The 19,385-nt window shown below is 41.0% G+C and overlaps 1 protein-coding gene and 1 pseudogene across 2 annotated transcripts in view; both read right to left on the reverse strand.

The window, feature by feature from the left end:
* The window catches only part of SASH1 (SAM and SH3 domain containing 1), a 185,687-nt gene that overhangs the window by 53,820 nt on the left and 112,482 nt on the right, over positions 1 to 19,385 (reverse strand). The window contains exons 6-8 of one of the 2 annotated variants that reach the window (XM_065931175.1): positions 17,895 to 17,981; positions 15,402 to 15,514; positions 8,508 to 8,609 (exon numbers count right to left, since the gene is read on the reverse strand). In XM_065931175.1, the coding sequence (XP_065787247.1) occupies positions 8,508 to 8,609; positions 15,402 to 15,514; positions 17,895 to 17,981 (302 nt within the window). The remainder of the gene's footprint in view (positions 1 to 8,507; positions 8,610 to 15,401; positions 15,515 to 17,894; positions 17,982 to 19,385) is intronic. The other variant, XM_065931178.1, reaches the window with a different exon arrangement.
* LOC136162908 (lanosterol 14-alpha demethylase pseudogene) lies at positions 12,915 to 14,023 on the reverse strand (annotated as a pseudogene).

Here is a 19,385-nt window from a genome sequence, read left to right on the forward strand (position 1 = left end):
ATAGAAGGTATCCAAAAAAGTCTGAATAGTTATCTCAAGACTTCTAAGTATGCATTAAAAGACGAGAATCAATAAAAGCTATTTAGAAAGATTTAGAAAAGTGTTAATTTTTGTTTTTCGGGCATAGTGTAACACTGCATGCCATAAACATGCTGTCCCAAGTCTACTGGGTACAAAAGCCCTCTGGCAAATTAAGGCTAGATCAAACTTTTCCTCTTTCTCCTGGTCAAATCAGAAGTCAAACAAGTCGAGTAAAACTCTTCTTTTGTTCAAGAAATAAAGATCCAAAGTGGATATCAAACCGACCTATATTTAAGCCTAGTGAGTGTAAGCGTTAAAGTTACAACAAGCAGAACCATTTTCTAGCCACAAATAAAAACTTAACTGCCAGTTAGAATCCTTTTAAGCTAAAATCCATAGATTAAGTTATGAAAAACCAAATCCTCTAGGAAAAGAGACTAAAAGAAAAAATATTAACACCATTAAAAGCAAACAATGACAACTAAACATTTAGAAATGTAAGTTATTTTTACACTTGGAATCTATTATCGCAAGGTAGGTAGGTTTAGTCAGTAAGTCGTGTCTGACTCTTGTGACCCCATAGACTGTAGCCTGCCAGGCTCCTCTGTCCATGGGATTTCCCAGGCAAAAATACTGGAGCAGGTTGCCATTTCCTTCTCCAGGGGATCTTTACAACTCAGGGATTGAACCAGGGTCTTAGCATTGCAGACAGATTCATTACTGACTGAACCACCATAACTTAAGAGCAAAATGACAGTAGAAAGAAGGTCAAATGTTTTCATAAAGATACACTTACTGGACCTATAATGTCAATTCTAAAACTAAGATCTGTTTGAATCTTCACAGTTTATGCATTCAATAAACAGTTACTCAAAGGTAGCAAAAACATGAAAGTCGTATTCCTTAAAAACATTGGTACTATCTATAGGTGGAAGACAATCCTGTAAACTCATCATGTACTGTCATTAAAAAAATGTCTTCTCTGGGAATCAGATTTCCCCAAACAACAAATCTATTAACACTTGTTTCTATTTTCTTTTGATACCTGTGTAATATAAAAACAAAACTAAAACTTCTGATAAATTTTAACTTGTGGATTTTGTCTAGAAGTTCACCCTAGTAAAAGAAACATATTCAAAATAAGAATCATTTTCATTTTATCAGTTATACTTAAGAATTTTATCGTCTAGCCCTCTTTTAAAAAATCTAGTTCTACCCAGCGTCTTAGACTCTAAAAAGAGCACTTTGGATTTATAGAAGCCTCTTGAACAAGCAGAAGCATCATTCTGCCCATGGAGAGACCCCAAGAGCATGACCTCTGTTCTCTGACTGCATTCTGTATTAAGTGGCCCTTTTCTTTGGCCATAATAGAAATTAAGGCATTTGCCCCTAAGAACCACTAAGAAAGTTAACTTTGTGAAATGCTCTCCTGGGTTTCAGCACATTATCTTTTAGAAAGTTCTAGACTAGACTAAAGCAACTACCTCTTCATGCATAACAACAGACCTGAATGTTCTGGCTGGAAGACAATGGCTGTCATTGAGGCAGGTGAAATGACTCTGAAAAACCTCAGTAAAGGCATCTAGGGGTGAGAGCCAAGTTTACGGTTTATAATTTTAGAAAGCCCCCAAAAGATTTAACAATTTTGTATCAGGCCAACACTATGGGGATATTTTAGTTGTGACCTTGAAAGTCCTTAATCAAGGAAACACTTAAAATAGTGCTTTGGAAAAAGAGGAAGAAATGGCCACTTGATGTTGTGTCTCCGTTACCCGAAATCTGGACACAGTTCAGCCACATGGCTCCCCAGGTTACTGGCAAAGCTATATTCAGAAATGGAATGAAAGGCTCCGCGGAGATGCACACATGGATGTAAGGTATTATTATAACACCACAGTGATAACATAGCTCTCCTTGCACAAATATTTCCCAACTCTAAATTCCCCCAAATGTAAAAAGTTATCAATTATGAAACGATGACTTGCTTTACAAAATAACTCACTTCACAAAACATTTCACCAGAGTTGCTTCATCCTCATAAGGAACTCCAGATCCAAAAACATAATTCCAACTTTTTCCGGGACACAGTTTGTATGAAGTGAAACAACTAAACAGGACCAAAATAGATGCTTGCAATGGACTCTGAGAGCTCTGGCGCTTTATTTTCCTTGCTGGTGCTTTAATATTTCTGTATACATTGCATTTTTAAAAATAAGCTGAATAGCATCATAATCAAATAAATGACAATTTGAAATTTTTTCAAAAGAGATTTCACTGCAAGAATTTTAGGCACATATCACCAACTCTTACCTACCAATTTTGTAAAAACAAACACTATGATTTACTAAAATGTATGCCTTGAGTAAAAAACTTGAAATCCCAGAAAGACAGAGAGCACAAATTCCTTTAAACATTTTCTTAATCAGAAGGCAAACTGAACCTCAACGCAGAAAGCTGAAAGCTTAAAATGAGAACTCTAACAACCTTCCTCCTACAGGAGGCGAAGGAAAACACAAGTTACTAAAATAAAATGAAAAATTTTAAAACACACATTCAGATGTTTAACAAGGGATCCCGTTAAGTTCTCAACCAGAAACTCTTTTTAAAAACTCTGACACTCACAACAGAAGTTTGTTATTAATGAATAACAGCAGAGAACAGATTCCCCTCTGGCAAAGAGAAAGCTATTTTTCACTTCCCCTGGTAACTATCTTTAGTACTTTATACTCTTGGAAACCAAGAATGTGCATATGGATTTATTGTGAAGCAACATGCAATTATCGACTGCCAGCTCTGGGGGTGGGGGAGCCTATGAATCAACGCAAATGAAATCTTAAAGCACGACAGGCATCAATATAGGCATTGAGGTCTGGTGACAAAGACCTTATGATCTCTGAAGCTTTCATGGCCTGGGCATTCCCGACTAGGGCCAGTGAGCTATTTACATCTCAGTATAAGCCCTGGCCCTTGCACAAAAGATAATCAAAGCCCTGAACCCTAAGCGGCTGGAGTAGTACACAGTAGGAATTATCTGAAATTAATTACTCGCTATCAGGCCAATGGAAGCAGTCTTTTGGATGGAGTTTCTTGCTGAGGTCTCCAGGAAAACACAGGACAGGCTAAAGTCAGGGTAAGAGGGGCGAGTGTCACACACGTAGGGATTACCATCAAGTACAAGCAAACTTCGGTGCCAACGGTGGTCGGGTACAATAATGAAGGGTGTAACTGAGCATGGGTGTGGGTTCGCACAGAGACAGCTAGCAAAGTACACGGGGTAAACAGCCTTTCTTCAGGAAACTCTCTCCAAGGCTGAATAGACTGTCTTCATTCGCCAACATCTTTCAGTAACAAAGGCCAGTCATTCTATTTTTTTGTTTGTTTGTTTTTGGCTATGCCGCGGGGCATGGGGGAATCTTAGTTCCCCGACCAGGGATGGAACGTGTGACTCTTGCATTGGGAGCCTTAAGTCTTAATCACTGGACCGCCAGCAAAGTCCCAGTACTGTAAGTCATTCTAGAGCTTCTGGGAAACTGTGCTGGGAGTGGAGGGAGCATATGGTATCGTTGGCCCTCCGTCCAACTGGGAAAGGCTGAGCATACTTTTGAGCCGTCTATGAAGAAACAGTTTGCCAAGGAAATGATAACTAAGTGTGTGTGTGAATCTCTGTGAGCAGGAGTGAGGGGGTTTTAACTTCTGCATCCCAGGGTAAACACTAAGGGGGCAGAGTCTCCCCCTTCACCTGTGTAATCCGAATACCTAGCACAAAGCCTGGCACATAGCAAGGGCTCCACAGATGTCGCTGAAATGAACAAAGAAATGCGCTAGAGTCCAACTTTTAAGAAGTACCATTTCATTCGGACAGCTGATATCAAGGTGATGGTTGTGATTTACCCTCTGAAAGGGGCTCAACAAACCAATACTTAATAGAACGTTTTCTCAGCAACTTGTTTTATAGTAACTTTTTCCTAAATGAGACAGGTCTCTCTCCTTGCCATCTAAGTATGTGAGGTTCTACTATTGGCCTGTTTCTCTGGATGGATAGTCTTCTAACCTCTCCCTTGACGCAGATGCTATTAATCAGGACAGTATCCAGTGAGACAGACACTAAAGGACCCACTATGGATGATGGGGGCTTTCTGCTCTCCCTCCTCCGAGTTAGGTCTGAATCACAATGAGTCCTGAGTTACTGTATTTATTCTTCATGATTCTTTGGATTCATGATTTACATTTATATTATGTTAGTCTTTAGAACTAGGGGATAAGAGACCCAAAAAGACACATTGAAAACCACAGATATGGTTCCTTTGATGACCTCATAGTCCTAGGACATGCTGCTGGCTAGCATGTGACACATTTATTACTAAAAATGGTAAAGTCTCAGAACCCTGCACACAACACCGTACCATGCAGTGTTTTCAAATAAATAATCCTGTGGCCCTTTTGTTTGTCTGTCTGTTTGTTTTAGCTGCAATGGATCTGGTGCTTGATTTAGGAAACCAGGGACAAGAAGAGGGTTATATTTACTATAGATATGCCATCATTCGTTACTTAAATGCAAAGAAAGTATAAAGACTGAGTCTGTATTTGGCAGACATAAAACATGCTCTTAAAAGCAGCCAAGAAGAATGACCACTCAAATACAAGCTTTTGCACTAAATATTTCTCAAACAAGCTATAGGAGCTGAACACTGTGCTAGGCATGCCTTTCTTGCTCAAGGAGCTCACAATTTCCATGGAGGTTGATATACAATTAATTCAGATGCTCCAGGACACCTGTTAGGTTTTGTGTTGTAAGCTAATTTAACAAAGTGCAGAACAGAAAGCTATGAGAATATACTTGAGGATGCTAAAGTTTCAGAGGAGGTAGCGGTTGGACGTCATCTTGAAGATTTTTACCTGGAAAATATGGAGGAAGACCTTTTAGGAAATGCACAAATTAAAGCAGAGAGTGTGAAAATACAAGTTATGATCAGTAATGCACGCAGGCTCCAGTGGGGATGGAGTAGAGGCTGTTAGGGCAAAGGATGAAAGATGGGAGTAGAGAAACTGATTAAAGCCAGATCACTTAGGGTCTTGAGTCTGCCAAAAAGTTTGAAATTTATCTTATAAAACTGGAAAACCATCAGCCCTTTGTGCATGCATGTAAGCTTAGTCACTCAACTGTGTCCGACTTTTTGTGACTCTGTGGACTGTAGCCTGCCAGGCTCCTCTGTCCATGGAATTTTTCAGGCAAAAATACTGGAATGGGTTGCCACTTCCTCCTCCAGGGGTTCTTCCCGACCCAGGGATCAAATCCATGTCTCCTGCGTTGGTAGGCAGACTCTTTACCATTGCGCCACCTGGGAAGCTCCTCAGCCTTTTGTGAAACAGGAATGTAAGAAAAGGAGTATATTTTGGAAAGATGACTGGCTGTATGGAGTATTAACAAGAGGAAACAAGAGACTGAAAACATGGAGGCAGAGTTGCTTCCAGAATTTAAGGAAGAAACGACCTAATAAACAAAATCATTGTGTAATAGATGAAAAAAAGCGAACTCCCTTCATTTTCATGTCATAAAGTTTGATGATCACACCATGAAATGACTGCTTGAAACTCTGGAACTCTAATTCCTATGATCTTGGTGGAACTCTTGGGAAACAGTGTTTTGGTCACTTTGAAATGAATAATAAAAGGCATCAAAACTGGAAAAGAAGAAATGAAATTGCCTCTGTTCATGGGTGACATGGTCTTACATGCAGAAAACACTAAAGATTACACCCATGCACACACACACTCTACTGGAGATAATAATGAAACTCCACAAAGTCGCAGACTACAAAATTAATGTATGAAAGCCAGTTCCATCTTTATATACTGATAATGAACATTTTAAAAAGGAAATTAATGTTATCATGTGTAAAAAAAACAATAAGAATAAAATACTTAAAAATAAACTTAACCAAGGAGGCAAGACTTTAATACTGAAAACTACAAAACAATGCTGAAAGACCAATAAGATGTAAATAAATGGAAGGATAGCCTGTTTCATAGATTGGAAGACTTTATATTGTTAAGATGACAATACTATCCAAATTAATTTACAGATTCAATGCAATCCCTATCAAAATCTCATGGTTCTTTGTGCAGAAATAGAAAATCCAGCCTAAAACTCATATGGAATCTCAAGGGATTTTAATAGCTAAAACAGTTTGAAGAAGAGCCAACTTGGAAGGCTCACATATCCCAATTTAAAACCTTTCTACAAAGCTACATTAATCAAAAAGGACAGACATATGAACCAATGAATAAAATAAGAGAGCCCAGAAATAAACCCTTACATATATGGTCAATTAATTTTCAAAAAGGGTACTAAAACCATTCAATGAAGAAAGGACAGTCTTTTCAACACATGGTTCTGGGAAAACAGGGAATCTACCCACAAAAAAATGAAGTTGGATGCATATGTTCTATCATATACATAGAATAACTTAAAATGGGTCATAGACCTAAAGTTAAGAGCTAAAACTGTAAACTCTTAAAAAGAAAATACAGGGGAAAATCTTCACCACAATTATTTGGCAATGATTTCTTGGATATGATACCAAAAGCAAATGCAAATTAGATTTCAAAATTTAAAACTTTAATATCTCAAAGGACATTATCAAGAGAGTAAAAAGGTAGGACTTTCTGGGTGGTCTGTGTGAGTTATATCCCTGGTCAGGGAACTACGATCCCACATGCCACGAGGCATGGCAAACAAAAGAGTGAAAAGACAACTCATAGAATGGGAAGGAATATTTACAAGTCATGTACCATATAAGGGATTAATATTCAGAATATATAAAGAACTCTTACAACTCAACAACCAACAGAACAAAGACACAATTAAAGAATGGGCATCCTGGACGAGCCCCCCCCCCCCCAAAAAAAGAATGGGCAAATAACTTGATAAACACTTCTATAAAGAATATATTAAAATGGTCAAGCACACAAAAAAGGATGCCTAAACATTAGCGAAATCAAATCTCAGACACTAGAGAAATCAAATCTAACCCACAATGAAATATCATTTTATAACCGTTCAGAATGGCTAGTATAAAAAAAAAGGAGGGGGAGAATCAAAAGTGTTGGTGAGGAAGCAGAGAAATTGAACTTCCATGCAGCTGTCAAGAATGTGAAATGGTGGAATATTACTCAGCCATTAAAAAGAATTCATTTGAATCAGTTCTAATAAGATGGATGAAACTGGAGCCCATTATACAGAGTGAAGTAAGCCAGAAAGATAAACACCAATACAGTATACTAACACATATATATGGAATTTAGAAAGATGGTAACAATAACCCTATATGCAAAACAGAAAAAGAGACACAGATGTGCAGAACAGACTTTGGGACTCTGTGGGAGAAGGCGAGGGTGGGATGTTCTGAGAGAACAGCATTGAAACATGTATACTATCAAGGGTGAAACAGATCACCAGCCCAGGTTGGATGCATGAGACAAGTGCTCAGGGCTGTTGCACTGGGAAGACCCAGAGGGATGGGATGGGGAGGGAGGCGGGAGGGGGGATCGGGATGGGGAACACATGTAAATCCATGGCTGATTCATGTCAATGTATGGCAAAAACCACTACAATATTGTAAAGTAATTAGCCTCCAACTAATAAAAATAAATGAAAAAAAGAATATGAAATGGTGTAGCTACTGTGGAAAACTGAACAGGATCAGCTCAAAAGGTTAAACAGAGAAATTAAACAAAAGTGGTATCCATGTGCGGTGGAATATCGCTCATCCATGGAAAGGAATGACGTTCTAGTACACTTGTAATAGGGATGAGTCTAGAAAACAAGGGGCTGAGTGAAATAAACCAGACACAGAAGGACGATTGTATGAGTTCACTTCTCTAGGCCCTTTATAAGTACCTGCTGCTGCTAAGTCACTTCAGTCGTGTCCGACTCTGTGCGACCCCATAGACGGCAGCCCACTAGGCTCCCCCGTCGCTGGGATTCTCCAGGAAAGAACACTGGAGTGGGTTGCCATTTCCTTCTCCATTTTAAGTACCTAGACTAGTCATATTCATAGAGACGGGAAGTAAAATGTGGTTGCCAGGAGTTTGGAGAAGGTGGGGCGAGAATGGAGAGTTATTGTTCAATGGTTATGGAATATCTGTGCTGGGTAATGAAAAAGTTCAGGAAGTGGGTTGGGGAGATGGTTGTACAGCAAAGTGGATGTACCTAGTGCTCCTGAACTGAACACTTAAAATGCTTATAATGGTAAACTTTAAGTTGTACTTGACCATAATAAAGCAAACCAACCAACCAGCATGAACAGCACCATTCCAACTGCCGACTATCAGGTAAAGAAAAGAACAACAGCTCAGAAGAGACGCCTCTTTTCAGACCCAGGTGGGAGGTGGTAATTGCAAAAAGAAGCCCAAAGGCTGAAATGGTGGAGGCTGTCCCTTCTAAGTAGAACTGGTTACGATGCTCAAAGAGACAGTAAACTTACATTGCAGTTTGATGAACCATCAAACGTTGGGTAAGAACCATCTGGCCAGTCAGCAGGGTCCAAGGCAGTGGACTGCCGGTGCTGGGCCTCGTACTCCTTGAGCTGCAACAAGAGAAAACAGAAGACTGAAACGGAAATAATGGCCCAGACTGTCTACCAAGCAGCAGAAAGAATGCTTCGGGCACCATCTTCACAGCGCTGTTGGTGACCAAGTGCCAGCCAAAGCCAAAGGTCCCCAAACAGAAAGAAGACACAAGCCCTGTCTTGAAGGTTTTCATCTAAACCAAACCAAGAGACACAATGGACTCCTCGTATTCTGTATTCCAAAAAGAACCTTGATTTTCCTTCTCCAACACCCTCCAACATCAAGACTCATCTTTCTCAGTTTAATTGGAAGTCTGATAACAGAAACTGTCTGTAGTCTGGCCTCTGGATTACCTCTTTACAGAACACACAAGGTGTAGACTTGGGATATTTTAGTAAAACAGAGGTGGAAGCCGGACAGTGATTTTTAAAAATTGCTTGCTTGTCCTGACTGCCTCAAGTTCAGTTCCATGTTATCATCTAACAAATGTTATAGGATTTATTTGGGATCCTCTGGATGAGAGAATAATATATTTTGAATATGTTCAGAGACATTTAAAGTTAGACAAACGAGGTATTATAGAAAATTAACCAATGTAACCCAGCAGAAATAGATGAACGAGCTTTCTGAATGGCAATATGAGAAGTTCCAGGTGTTTTCCTAAAAACAGGTAGAAATTTAGCTATCTGCATAATACAATTAAGGTGTCGGCTGCATTAAATTCTGTTACAAAGCAGTTTTTAGATACAAATTTAAGACATTGATCAAATCATGGTCCATGAATCAAGACACCAAAACACAGAAACAATCTGACCTAACAGCTCAGAAGGTACCAGGGCTGTCCTTTACCACTGGAGCTATGTGGATGAAGCAAAGCCACTCTACTAGAAAAAAAGCAACCTTGCAAAGCATTATTTCTACTTTGAAATTTTTCTCTCTGTGACAGGAAATGGACTGGAGAAGGCAGACAATATTAACAAGTAAGGGTTCCCAAATAGCTTCAGTTCCTTCACATGGAAAACGTGATGACAATAAACTATCCCATAGGACTATTATTAGAAAAAGTAAGACACACAGCAAGTTTAACACACTGCACCCTTTGCAATAGACTTCTTATGGTAGTATTGTCGGGCTTCCCTGGTGGCTCAGATGGGAAAGAATCCACCTGCCAATGCTGGAGACGTGGGTTCGATCCCTGGGTTGGGAAGATCTCCTGGAGAATGGAATGACTAGCCATTCCAGTATTCTTGCCTGGAGAATTCTGTGGACAGAGGAACTTGGCAGACTATAGTCCATGGGGTTGCAAAGAGTCAGACATAACTAAGTGACTAACATACACACATTATTATCACCCTTGCGGTTTCAAGTAAAAGCGAGCTCAAAGTTCACAACAATTCTAGACATTTGAACTTCTGTTATTCAGGCACTTGATATTATTTTAATCTTTCTAGTATATTAGGGGGATTGATATGCTCTAATCTCTATAATACACTTAGTGACATACTAGCATGCTCTTCCTTTCCAGAAGTGCATTATTCTTTCTGTATGATCAAAACAGCTGCCCTCTGAAAAGGGGGGTTATCATTTGCTTTTCAGGGTTCCTGCCCTACTTTACTTAACATTAGCCCCAAGTTCCCTGAGGCACTAAATAAATGGTTCATCTTCAGGAAAACAAAACGAAGTACTCCCCAGTTAATCATAAAGAGACAACATTTTTCTTTTGCTATCTGTCTACTTCTATCATTTATCTTGGAGCATAACAGTACATGTGCTTCTTCTTCCTTAAAAAAAAAAAAGAAAAAAAAGATTCATTTGTTGGTTGCATGGCTTATGGGACCTTAGTCCCCCAACCAGGGATTGAACCCAGGCCCTTGGCAGTGAGTACGCAGAGTCCTAACCACTGGACCACCAGGACCAGGAAATTTCCCACATGCTTCTGATAAACACTCAGATTTGTGCTCTATCTTAAATTTACCTTGATTTTTAACTTCCCAACTTAAAACACACACATACACACACACACACACACACGATCTTTAACATTTTACAATGAAAAAAGCCTGGTTATTGTTTACATAATCACATTTTTATAATCCACTCTGCTCCCAAAGACAATTGATGACGTTCATTTGAGAAACGCATATATTTTAAAGCAAAGTTATGGAGCTTTACTTTAATTCTGGGAGTTTTTAAATAATGGCATTTTAAAGTGTGTGTGTATCTGTCTGTCCATCTGTCTATCTCAGAAGGAACTACTACCTTCACATCCCATTTTCCCAAGTCTCATGGTTTTCTCATACTTGAAGTCTATGACACGATTCTTAGAGGGATGGCCATCTTTAATAGGTTAATGCTTATCCTATTGTAAAGACTTTCATGGTGAGCGATTCTAAAATGTTCCCGTTTCTAAGAGTACTTATTGTGAAGAACATTTATATTTAATCCAAGTTTCCTCCAGCTGCAATCTTCATTCATTTCCTTTTATTCTCTCCTCAGTAGAGATGAAAACAGAACTGCTCAGTACATCCTAAAGATGGACTGTTTAATAATCCTTCATATACTTGAAGACAGTGAATAAGTTCTTTTCTGCTTCTTTTCTGAGATAAATCCTTTCCAATTTCAGCCCATGAGACCTATTTCTTAAAAAACCCTCAATCACTTTGTTGCTCTCCTACGGCCTCTCTTCATGAGCCTTTAGCTGCCCACATTCCTATGATTGATGTGCAAGAGCTGCTACAAGGAAATGATTCAATAATATATATGGGTTCTCAGCTCATAATCTCATGCTCTGGTATACCAGATGCCCAGACTCCCTTTATTTAAAAAAAAAAAAAAAAAAAACAACCTATTCTCCAATTTCCCAGTTACCATAGATATATACTCGGGCATGTACCCTTCTCAGGAGAACTACCCATGGTCAACAGTTTGAAGGAACTATTCAGTTAACAAAAATTTAAAAATCGTTAAGCTAAGCTGCTGTCTTTTTAAATTACACACTGTTTACAGAGAGTTATTTCGAAAACTTCATTCTGTTTAAATGCTTTTGCAACTTACAGTGGTGTTTCACGTATTAATTCCTTGCAGTCTTTTTCATTTTTATCTTTGTATTGGTAACTGGGTTTTTGGGACTGTGAATCATGGCTGTACTCTTCACAGAGGGTAAATACTCAGCAATCAAATTCATATAAACAAAGCACTGTGGGCCAAACTGTATTCATTTGAACATGGGCAAAATTCTCCCCGGTCTGGTGCTAGTGGTAAAGAACCCGCCTGCCAGTGCAGGAGAGTAAGAGACACGGGTTCAACCCCTGGGTGGGAAAGATCCCCTGGAGGAGGGCATGAAAACCCACTCCAGTAATCTTACCTGGAAAATTCTATGGACAGAGGAACCTGGCAGACTACTGTCCATGGGGTCACAAAGAGTCGGACACGACTGAGTGACTAACCCTTTCATTTTAAAAGCTGCCCCGATACAGGAACGCGGGGTGATACACCGCGCTCCAGACGAGAGACAACCTTCTCTCCTGACGCTGGCTGTCCTGTCACAACTCACGTCTAGACATTCTACCTAGGGCTCTGTTTTTGGTCCTAACTTTCCAGTTAATTACTTAAATTCATTATTCATTAACATTACAAAAATACATTGTACAACAACAACAAAATACATTGAGCAACAAACTGGGACACAAGCTATGAGAGCCCTCCTAACACATCAAAGAAAAATTACACCTTCTTAGTAAGTCAAGACCAACCCTAGAAATTTCTCACCGGGACCACATCACCATCTCGCACACTCAGTCTCAGAATTGAATTTCTCGAACTGTAAAAGGAGAGCAGTAGGCTGTGCAACATTATCTAAAGAGTGGTAAAATGATCACAGTACATTAATCATACTGGGTACTTAATTGTGTCTAAATAGCAGCATGCAGACTTATGATAAAAATAATCCAAATCTTTGAAATATATGTCAAAGTACACTAGTGTTTAAGGAACTCTGAACTGTGCTCCATGTGCCCCAAGGCCTGTGCAAGTCAGTGCCCTGAATACCACAGATATTTACTAGCTAGTATATGTAAACTTTTAAGGGGCATGACTTTAGAAAATTCAGAAAATTCAAATACAAAAGATGAATTGGAGGAGCTAATTAGTAACATTATTTTCCAAGTTCCTCCTTAGCTACGCTGTGAAAACACATAAAAATTTCAAAATGCAAATATTTTAACCTCTTGCAGAATGTCTTGTGAAACAGAATTAGACAAGTCTCTGAAACAGATTATAATAATTCTTTAGTAACAGAAAACCATTAAATACCTATGGGTCTTTTAGTCTCCAACTGACAGTGGAAAAGACACTTGTCTGATGTCAGGAAAGACCATTCTTATCATGGTCATTATAGGAGGTCTAACTCTTGATGTTTCTTTTATACAGTGATCAAATAAACTTAGATCCTTGAGCTGCTCATAAGCTAAAGGAGGCAGATCTTTGGTTTTTCTTGTTTTGTCTCTGGCTAAAAGGAAGCCCACCCAGATGCTAGTAACCAAGAATGTATCTTGTTTTGCCAAGAGCCGGCCAATAAGGTCCCCTGCTATTTCATCATCTGTCAAAGGACACCCACCTTTGTGTGCAAAATCTAATAAAGTTTGGAGAAAGTTATCAATTTTTTTCTTTAATCTGTTTCTGGATTGCCTTATAGAAAATATTCTTGATGTCTTGATGGGCTCTGTCTAAAATTAGGCAAAGGCAGCCAGCCTGGCAATAGCCAGGTTCCAGGGCTACAACCTCCATCCACGTCCACACAGCTGTGCCACCTTTTCATGGAGCTGACTGCTGGTTTCTTTTCCATGCAAACAATGGCTAGCTGATAAAGGTATCAGCTTAGAAAGAGCATCAGACTTTTTTCCTCTCCAACTTTGAAAGTATTCTTTTGTTTCCTTTTCAATTATAGAAACATGTCCCCTCAAGTTGACAGTGTTAATTTTTGACTGTGTTAACTAAGTTGATGCTTTTAACATTTTCTTCTGCTCCAAGAAAACTGAATTCGATGTGCCCTATGCAACTCTCTGGCCAAACATAGATGCTGTCAGGATGAATGCAGACAGCTTCTGTATTCCAGAGCTTCCGTTTTACGATTATACAAGCAATGTAACAGCATCACTCCCCAGACAGTAAGTACACATCTTGCCCACCATGGTAAAATTAATATCGATCTGTGTTTCTCACATGCTTTTTCTAGGAATTCAACTGGACTTTTTCCAAGTGCTATGACAGGCTCAAGGAATGGCAGTGTAGAGATGTATGGTGGACGTCTCGGCCCAGCTAGGTTGGGTGGCTAAAGGCGGGGTGGGGCAGTGGGAGACCAGACTGAGGGTGAAGGGCAGGTGAAGGTGATCAGCAGCGTGGACAGGACATTGTCACTTGTCACCTGCTCCATCGCTGCCCCAGCACAGCTGCAGCCCACCAGGATGCTGGTGGCTGGGATCACCTCTGCTCCTCTTCAATAGAGCAAGAGAAGCCGGCAGGTGGGCATCTGGTGGTGACCTTAGACCTCAGGTCTCCTACAACAGGTCCCACCTCCCACTGCCCTCAAGCATTTTTTTTCCCCCAGCATTGTCTCAGCAACACATGAAGGTTTTTTTAAATTACTGATGTGTACAGTTGGGTAGTCTGTAAACTAAGTTGGGTTTTCCTGAGGACTCAGCAGTAAAAAATCCACCTGCCAATGCAGGGAACCCAGGTTCGATCCCTGGGTCAGGAAGGTTTTCTGGAGAGGGAAATGGCAACTCATTCCAGTATTCTTGCCTGGAGAATCCCACGAACAGAGGAGCCTGGCAGGCTACAGTCCATGGGGTCGCAAGAGTCGGACGTGACTTAAGTGACGAAACCACCACTCAGAATGTCACTGTTTCAAGGTTCCATACCTTCAAGATTCCGTTTAATGGTAAAGTCATACCTCATTCAATGATTCCTTAGTGACTTGAAATTCTAAATCTGCCTAGTGTATGACTCGTCTATCATGTGAACCAAGTATTCAAAGTCAAAGTCAAGAATTAATCAGTCAGTTAGTTGGGCAACAAAGTGGGAAATCTCTTAGGAATTGCTATCTTGCTATCATAAATACTACTCTAGTGTCCTAAAGGTTTCTTTTAAAGCCTAATTCAACTCAGAGCAAAAAAATAAATAAATAAATAACACAATAAACTGTAATTAATATCTACTTAGAAATGAATGCAAGCAAAAGTTTAAGGTTTGGAGATAAAGCTTGACTTTTTATTCCAAGTTTAATTTGTTGAAGGCTTCCTTTAGAACTAGTGTTTATAATGGTTGCATTTAACTTTTCCTTGGTGTTTATTAAGTAATCTATCATTATCAGTCTATCCATTCACCCTTTGATGCCCCTGTCCTAGTCTCTTTGAGCTGCTATAACCAATCACCATAGATCGGGTGGCTTATAAACAACAGAAATTTCTCATAGTTCTGGAGACTGGGAAGTCTAAGATCAAGGAGATGGCAGATTTAGTGTCTGATGATGCCTGACTTCCTGGTTCACAGACAGCGTGTGTCCTCACACAGGGGAAGGGGGTAAAGAAGCTCCCTGTGGCCTCCTTTATAAGCTCACTAATCCCATTCATAAGGGCTTCACTCTGAAGAGCTAATCACCTTCCAAAGTTCTCATCTCCAAATTAGGATTTAATATATAAATTTGGGGGGGGGGGGGCACAAAAACATTTAGTCTATAGCCATCCCTCAACATTTTTCAGTGTAAGGCGGTCAGGTGCTCACAAATGTAAACCAAACATCCACACTCTTACCCGAGCAAGCGCTTCTTCAATGGTGATCATCTTTTCCTTGACCATCATCATCAACTGAATCCGTTCCTCATCACTCATTGTTATCTCGCTTGCAACGTAACCCACATCTTCTCCTAGAGATCAAAGAAGAAAAACAATAAGAATGAGAAAGATAATAGAAAGATAAAACAGGATGCCAGTCTTGACTGTTTGTCATCTAAAGGATGTGATTTAGGACCCTGTTCTTGATGGAGCCACAGGAGCAGGCATGGGCTGCATTTGGGGAAGCCAGTGAGCCCATCTCATTGGAAAACAAGGTCCAAGAACCTATGGATGTTACCATGGAAACAAATCCTTCAAAATGATCAGCGTTTTTGTGACGGAGGGTCTAGTGGAGGAGTTTTGGAAGAAGACTAATAGGGAGTTTGGAGTGACTGGTCAGGCAGAGACCTAATTTAAAGATCCAGTTAGAGGGGACGAGCACTCCAGGGCTCCTTTAGCCAAGGGTTCTCTGTGTCCTTCCATTTCAAACATTAACAAGAAGAAAATGTTTCTGTGGAAGATGGGAAGAGAATCCTCTTTCGAGACAGAGAACTTGAAGGTCACAGTGTCTGCTGCAGAACAAAGCTCACAGCCTGGTAAAAGCCTGTGAAGTGTGTTAGTCACTCATTCGTGTCCAGCTCCTTGCATCCCTGAGGACGGTAACCTGCCAAGCTCCTCTTTCCATGGAATTCTCCAGGCGAGAATACAGGAGTGGGTAAAAGCCTAGATTTTTATAAAACAGTTTGACTGGTGTTCCTCGGGGGACATGCACAAGTAAATATAATCACAGGCATGAAATATTTTCAGTTCATTAGAAGGAAGGCACTATCCATGTGGATATCTGAGAGTGCCACTGTCATAAATACGTTTCCACCCTGTGAGGGGAACTCAACTTCCAGTTTGGAACTGAAGGCAGAGCTGCAGAGGGAAAGAGAACTCCTCGATCAGCATCCTTTGGCAGAGCTTTCCTGAAAAGCGAACATAGCCATCTGCTCTCCATACGAGAGTCACGTTGGCGTAGGTGCCTCTGATCAGAGCGTGGGGAGGTTATGTCAGGCGCAGACGTGCTGTCTCATGTAGCTGGAGTTCTTACCCCTCACCTTTCTCCTCTACCACGTCTTTCCCACACTCACATCACCACCAGCAGTGTCGTCAGGATGCTGGGCTACGAACTAAATGAGTCAGGCTGCAGACTTGTCTGAATGCAGCGTGGTCAGGACCTACTGTGGATATTTATGTTCCCCTGGGTTTCCTTATCTCATTTCCATTTTGTAATCAATCAGTCCAGAAACACCACTCAAGTTCCCTTCGCCACTCAGTCCCTTGTGCGAGAAGAGTGATGGTGTGTGCCAGGTTAGGGAAGAGAGCGCCTTGGCGGTGATTCATTTTACTATCTGCAATGCCTAGTGGTGGAGGGAGTTGCTTGGGTTTAAAAAGAAATCCACGTGAGCTGATGAGCTGTTGGCTTCCTCCCTCCATCTCTCCCCTTTTCTTTCTTTCTAAATAAGACTTTGTTAGAATCTGGGGTTTACTTTGAATCTCAAGTGATGCTGGGTGTGTCCCCAAAAGGAGAAACTGGGAATGTTTAAGAATAACTCCCTTACAGCAAGACAACTTAAATAGGCCCGCTGATGACCGCCAAGCAACACAGCTGTGCCCCTGGCATACAGGCTGCCCGCGTTTCTCGTTTCCGTGTGTATGAATGACTGTGTATTCTGCACGGGGCAGGACACTGAGATTTCGTGAAAGAAAGGAAATCGCGCCAGCGGTGAGCAACTAAAAATGGTCATCTAATGATAACCTTATCCAGCCAGACTGGAATCTAGAAGTAGCTTTGTTTCCCCTCCCTGTCTGAATGCTGGAGAAACATAAATTATATAACTGGGCCTCAAAGGGATGACATATTTACTTACTATATAAACAACAACAAAAGACATGGCCGAGAGGAGGGCAGGACTCCCTTCACAAAGCAGTCCGCGCAAATTCCCATGATGTCAGCCCATTAGACAGTTTCCAGGGGCAACAGCCCCATAACTGTCCCTGCCACAGAAAAGCATCGGAGCTCCGAAGACTGCAAAGGCCCCAAGTGGCAGGGCAGGGGGGAGGGCCCAAAACTAACAAACGTGAAGACTTTCTAGACCCTTTTAGGACCGATCTTGGCCAGGAGAGATCTCCCTGAGGTTGATGTGACTGAGAAAAGGAAAGATTTGGTCTCTGCTGTCAAATCTATGAAAAGAAAGAACTGTGAGCTCTTTCCGTTTTGTTTTCTTTGATTTAAAAAAAAAAAAAAAAAAGAAAACCCACTGGGATGAAGTCTTAAAAGCAATGATAGGAATGTCAGAAAAGTTGAACAGTTTATGGGCACACGCAATGACTTATTCTAACTTACAGCATCCGTTTAGATTAGCAGCCCAAACGTCTTAACATTTTAGAGCTGAAAGGACCTACTGTCCGCCAGCTGTGTTCCAGTACCTTTTGAAGTCTGTCTCATTATTCCTTTCTGATTCTTTCGGAAGTTCTGCCAGAAATACTTATTTTTCTTCTTCCAATCTCCCTTTCCTTTAAAAAAAGAAAAAAAAAAGGCACAAGCAATAAATTCATTAATAACCAAAGTAACCTCTTCCTTACAATTCAAAGCTTGTCAGAATACTTTGATTTCACACAAAAAAGACAGTTTTTCTCTTTCAGTTTTGTGAAAAGACTTAGAAATGCCTATAAAGTTGTTTAAAAGAAATGCAAATTTCCTCAGAGCAAGAAATGGTACAGTGGAGTTAAGATGAGAAATAAAGAGACATCAAAAAAAAAAAAAAGCAGGCAAAACATGCATACTTATATTCACTTTGATGTCTGTTTAACTACTGTGTCTAATTCTGCCTTGTCTTGTGGTATAGTTTTCCCCCTTTGGTCTCAGCCACAATGATTTCAGCTGAACCACAAATAGGATGCTTTAAAAAGTTAACTTTGTTTTGTTGTTATTTCTGTTGTTGATCTACCCTTGATTTATTTCTGTTATCCCAGCTTTACAAAGAGAACAGAATGGTTGGTATGTGCTGTGTGCACTGGTGAGGTTTCACAGGTCTGTGGGGCTGACCCACTCTTTTCCTCTTAGGTGTGGAATATATGTGGGTCTCGCTATGGCATAGGCGGGGTGTGAGTCCCACCTCTCTGATGCTCAGGTTACCTGGTGACCTCCCTACAGCTCACCCAGGGCACCGGGATAAGAAAAGCAAACTGCCAGCCTGCTGTGACATCTCCCAACTCGACACCCCCCCCCCCCGCCCCCCCCCCCCGCCACACACACACACACCTCCACCTTTCCCAGATGGTTCTGGGTGACTTTGATGTGAAACACAAATTCACTGTCATGACTAGACAGTTTTCTTATCTGGTCGACCTGTGATCCTCAGGAACACGTAATACCTTTTGTAAAGCTAGAGGAGAGGGGTCAAGCGAGGAAAAGGAAAGAACAGGGTGGCCCTTTATTCTTTAAAGATCAAATGAAGCGGCGGCAGCCCTATCTGTTCTCAGGGACGGGGCACACCCGAAGCTGCGGCTTCGTCACCCATTTGGGGTCCAGTTGCTCCACGGCCACTGGAGAAGGGCCCCATGGAGTGATGCGCTGTTGGCTTCCACAGTCCAGGCAGGGCAGCATGAAACAGAGCCGTGGAAAGCCCACGCCTAGGGCTCCCGTGCTAAGGGCATCATTTGTCAAAGCAGGATGCCCTCACTACGCTCTGACAACCCCCAGGACTCCCGGAGGGAAACCGGAGCCCGCTGGCCTGAGGCTGCCTGTGTCCTCAGCATCTGGAAGGCGCCTGCTGCCTTTGGGCTAAACACGACAGCAAGTGTCAGCCGTGAACGGTGGCAGCAGAAGTGGGATTAGTAATACCTCTCTCGGGCAATCTGGGAATAGGGTTTTCTTCTTGTAAGCTATGCTTCCCTGGCGGCTCAGCTGGTAAAGAA

Source organism: Muntiacus reevesi, chromosome 3 (genome assembly GCF_963930625.1).
Source record: "Muntiacus reevesi chromosome 3, mMunRee1.1, whole genome shotgun sequence".
NCBI lineage: Eukaryota > Metazoa > Chordata > Mammalia > Artiodactyla > Cervidae > Muntiacus > Muntiacus reevesi.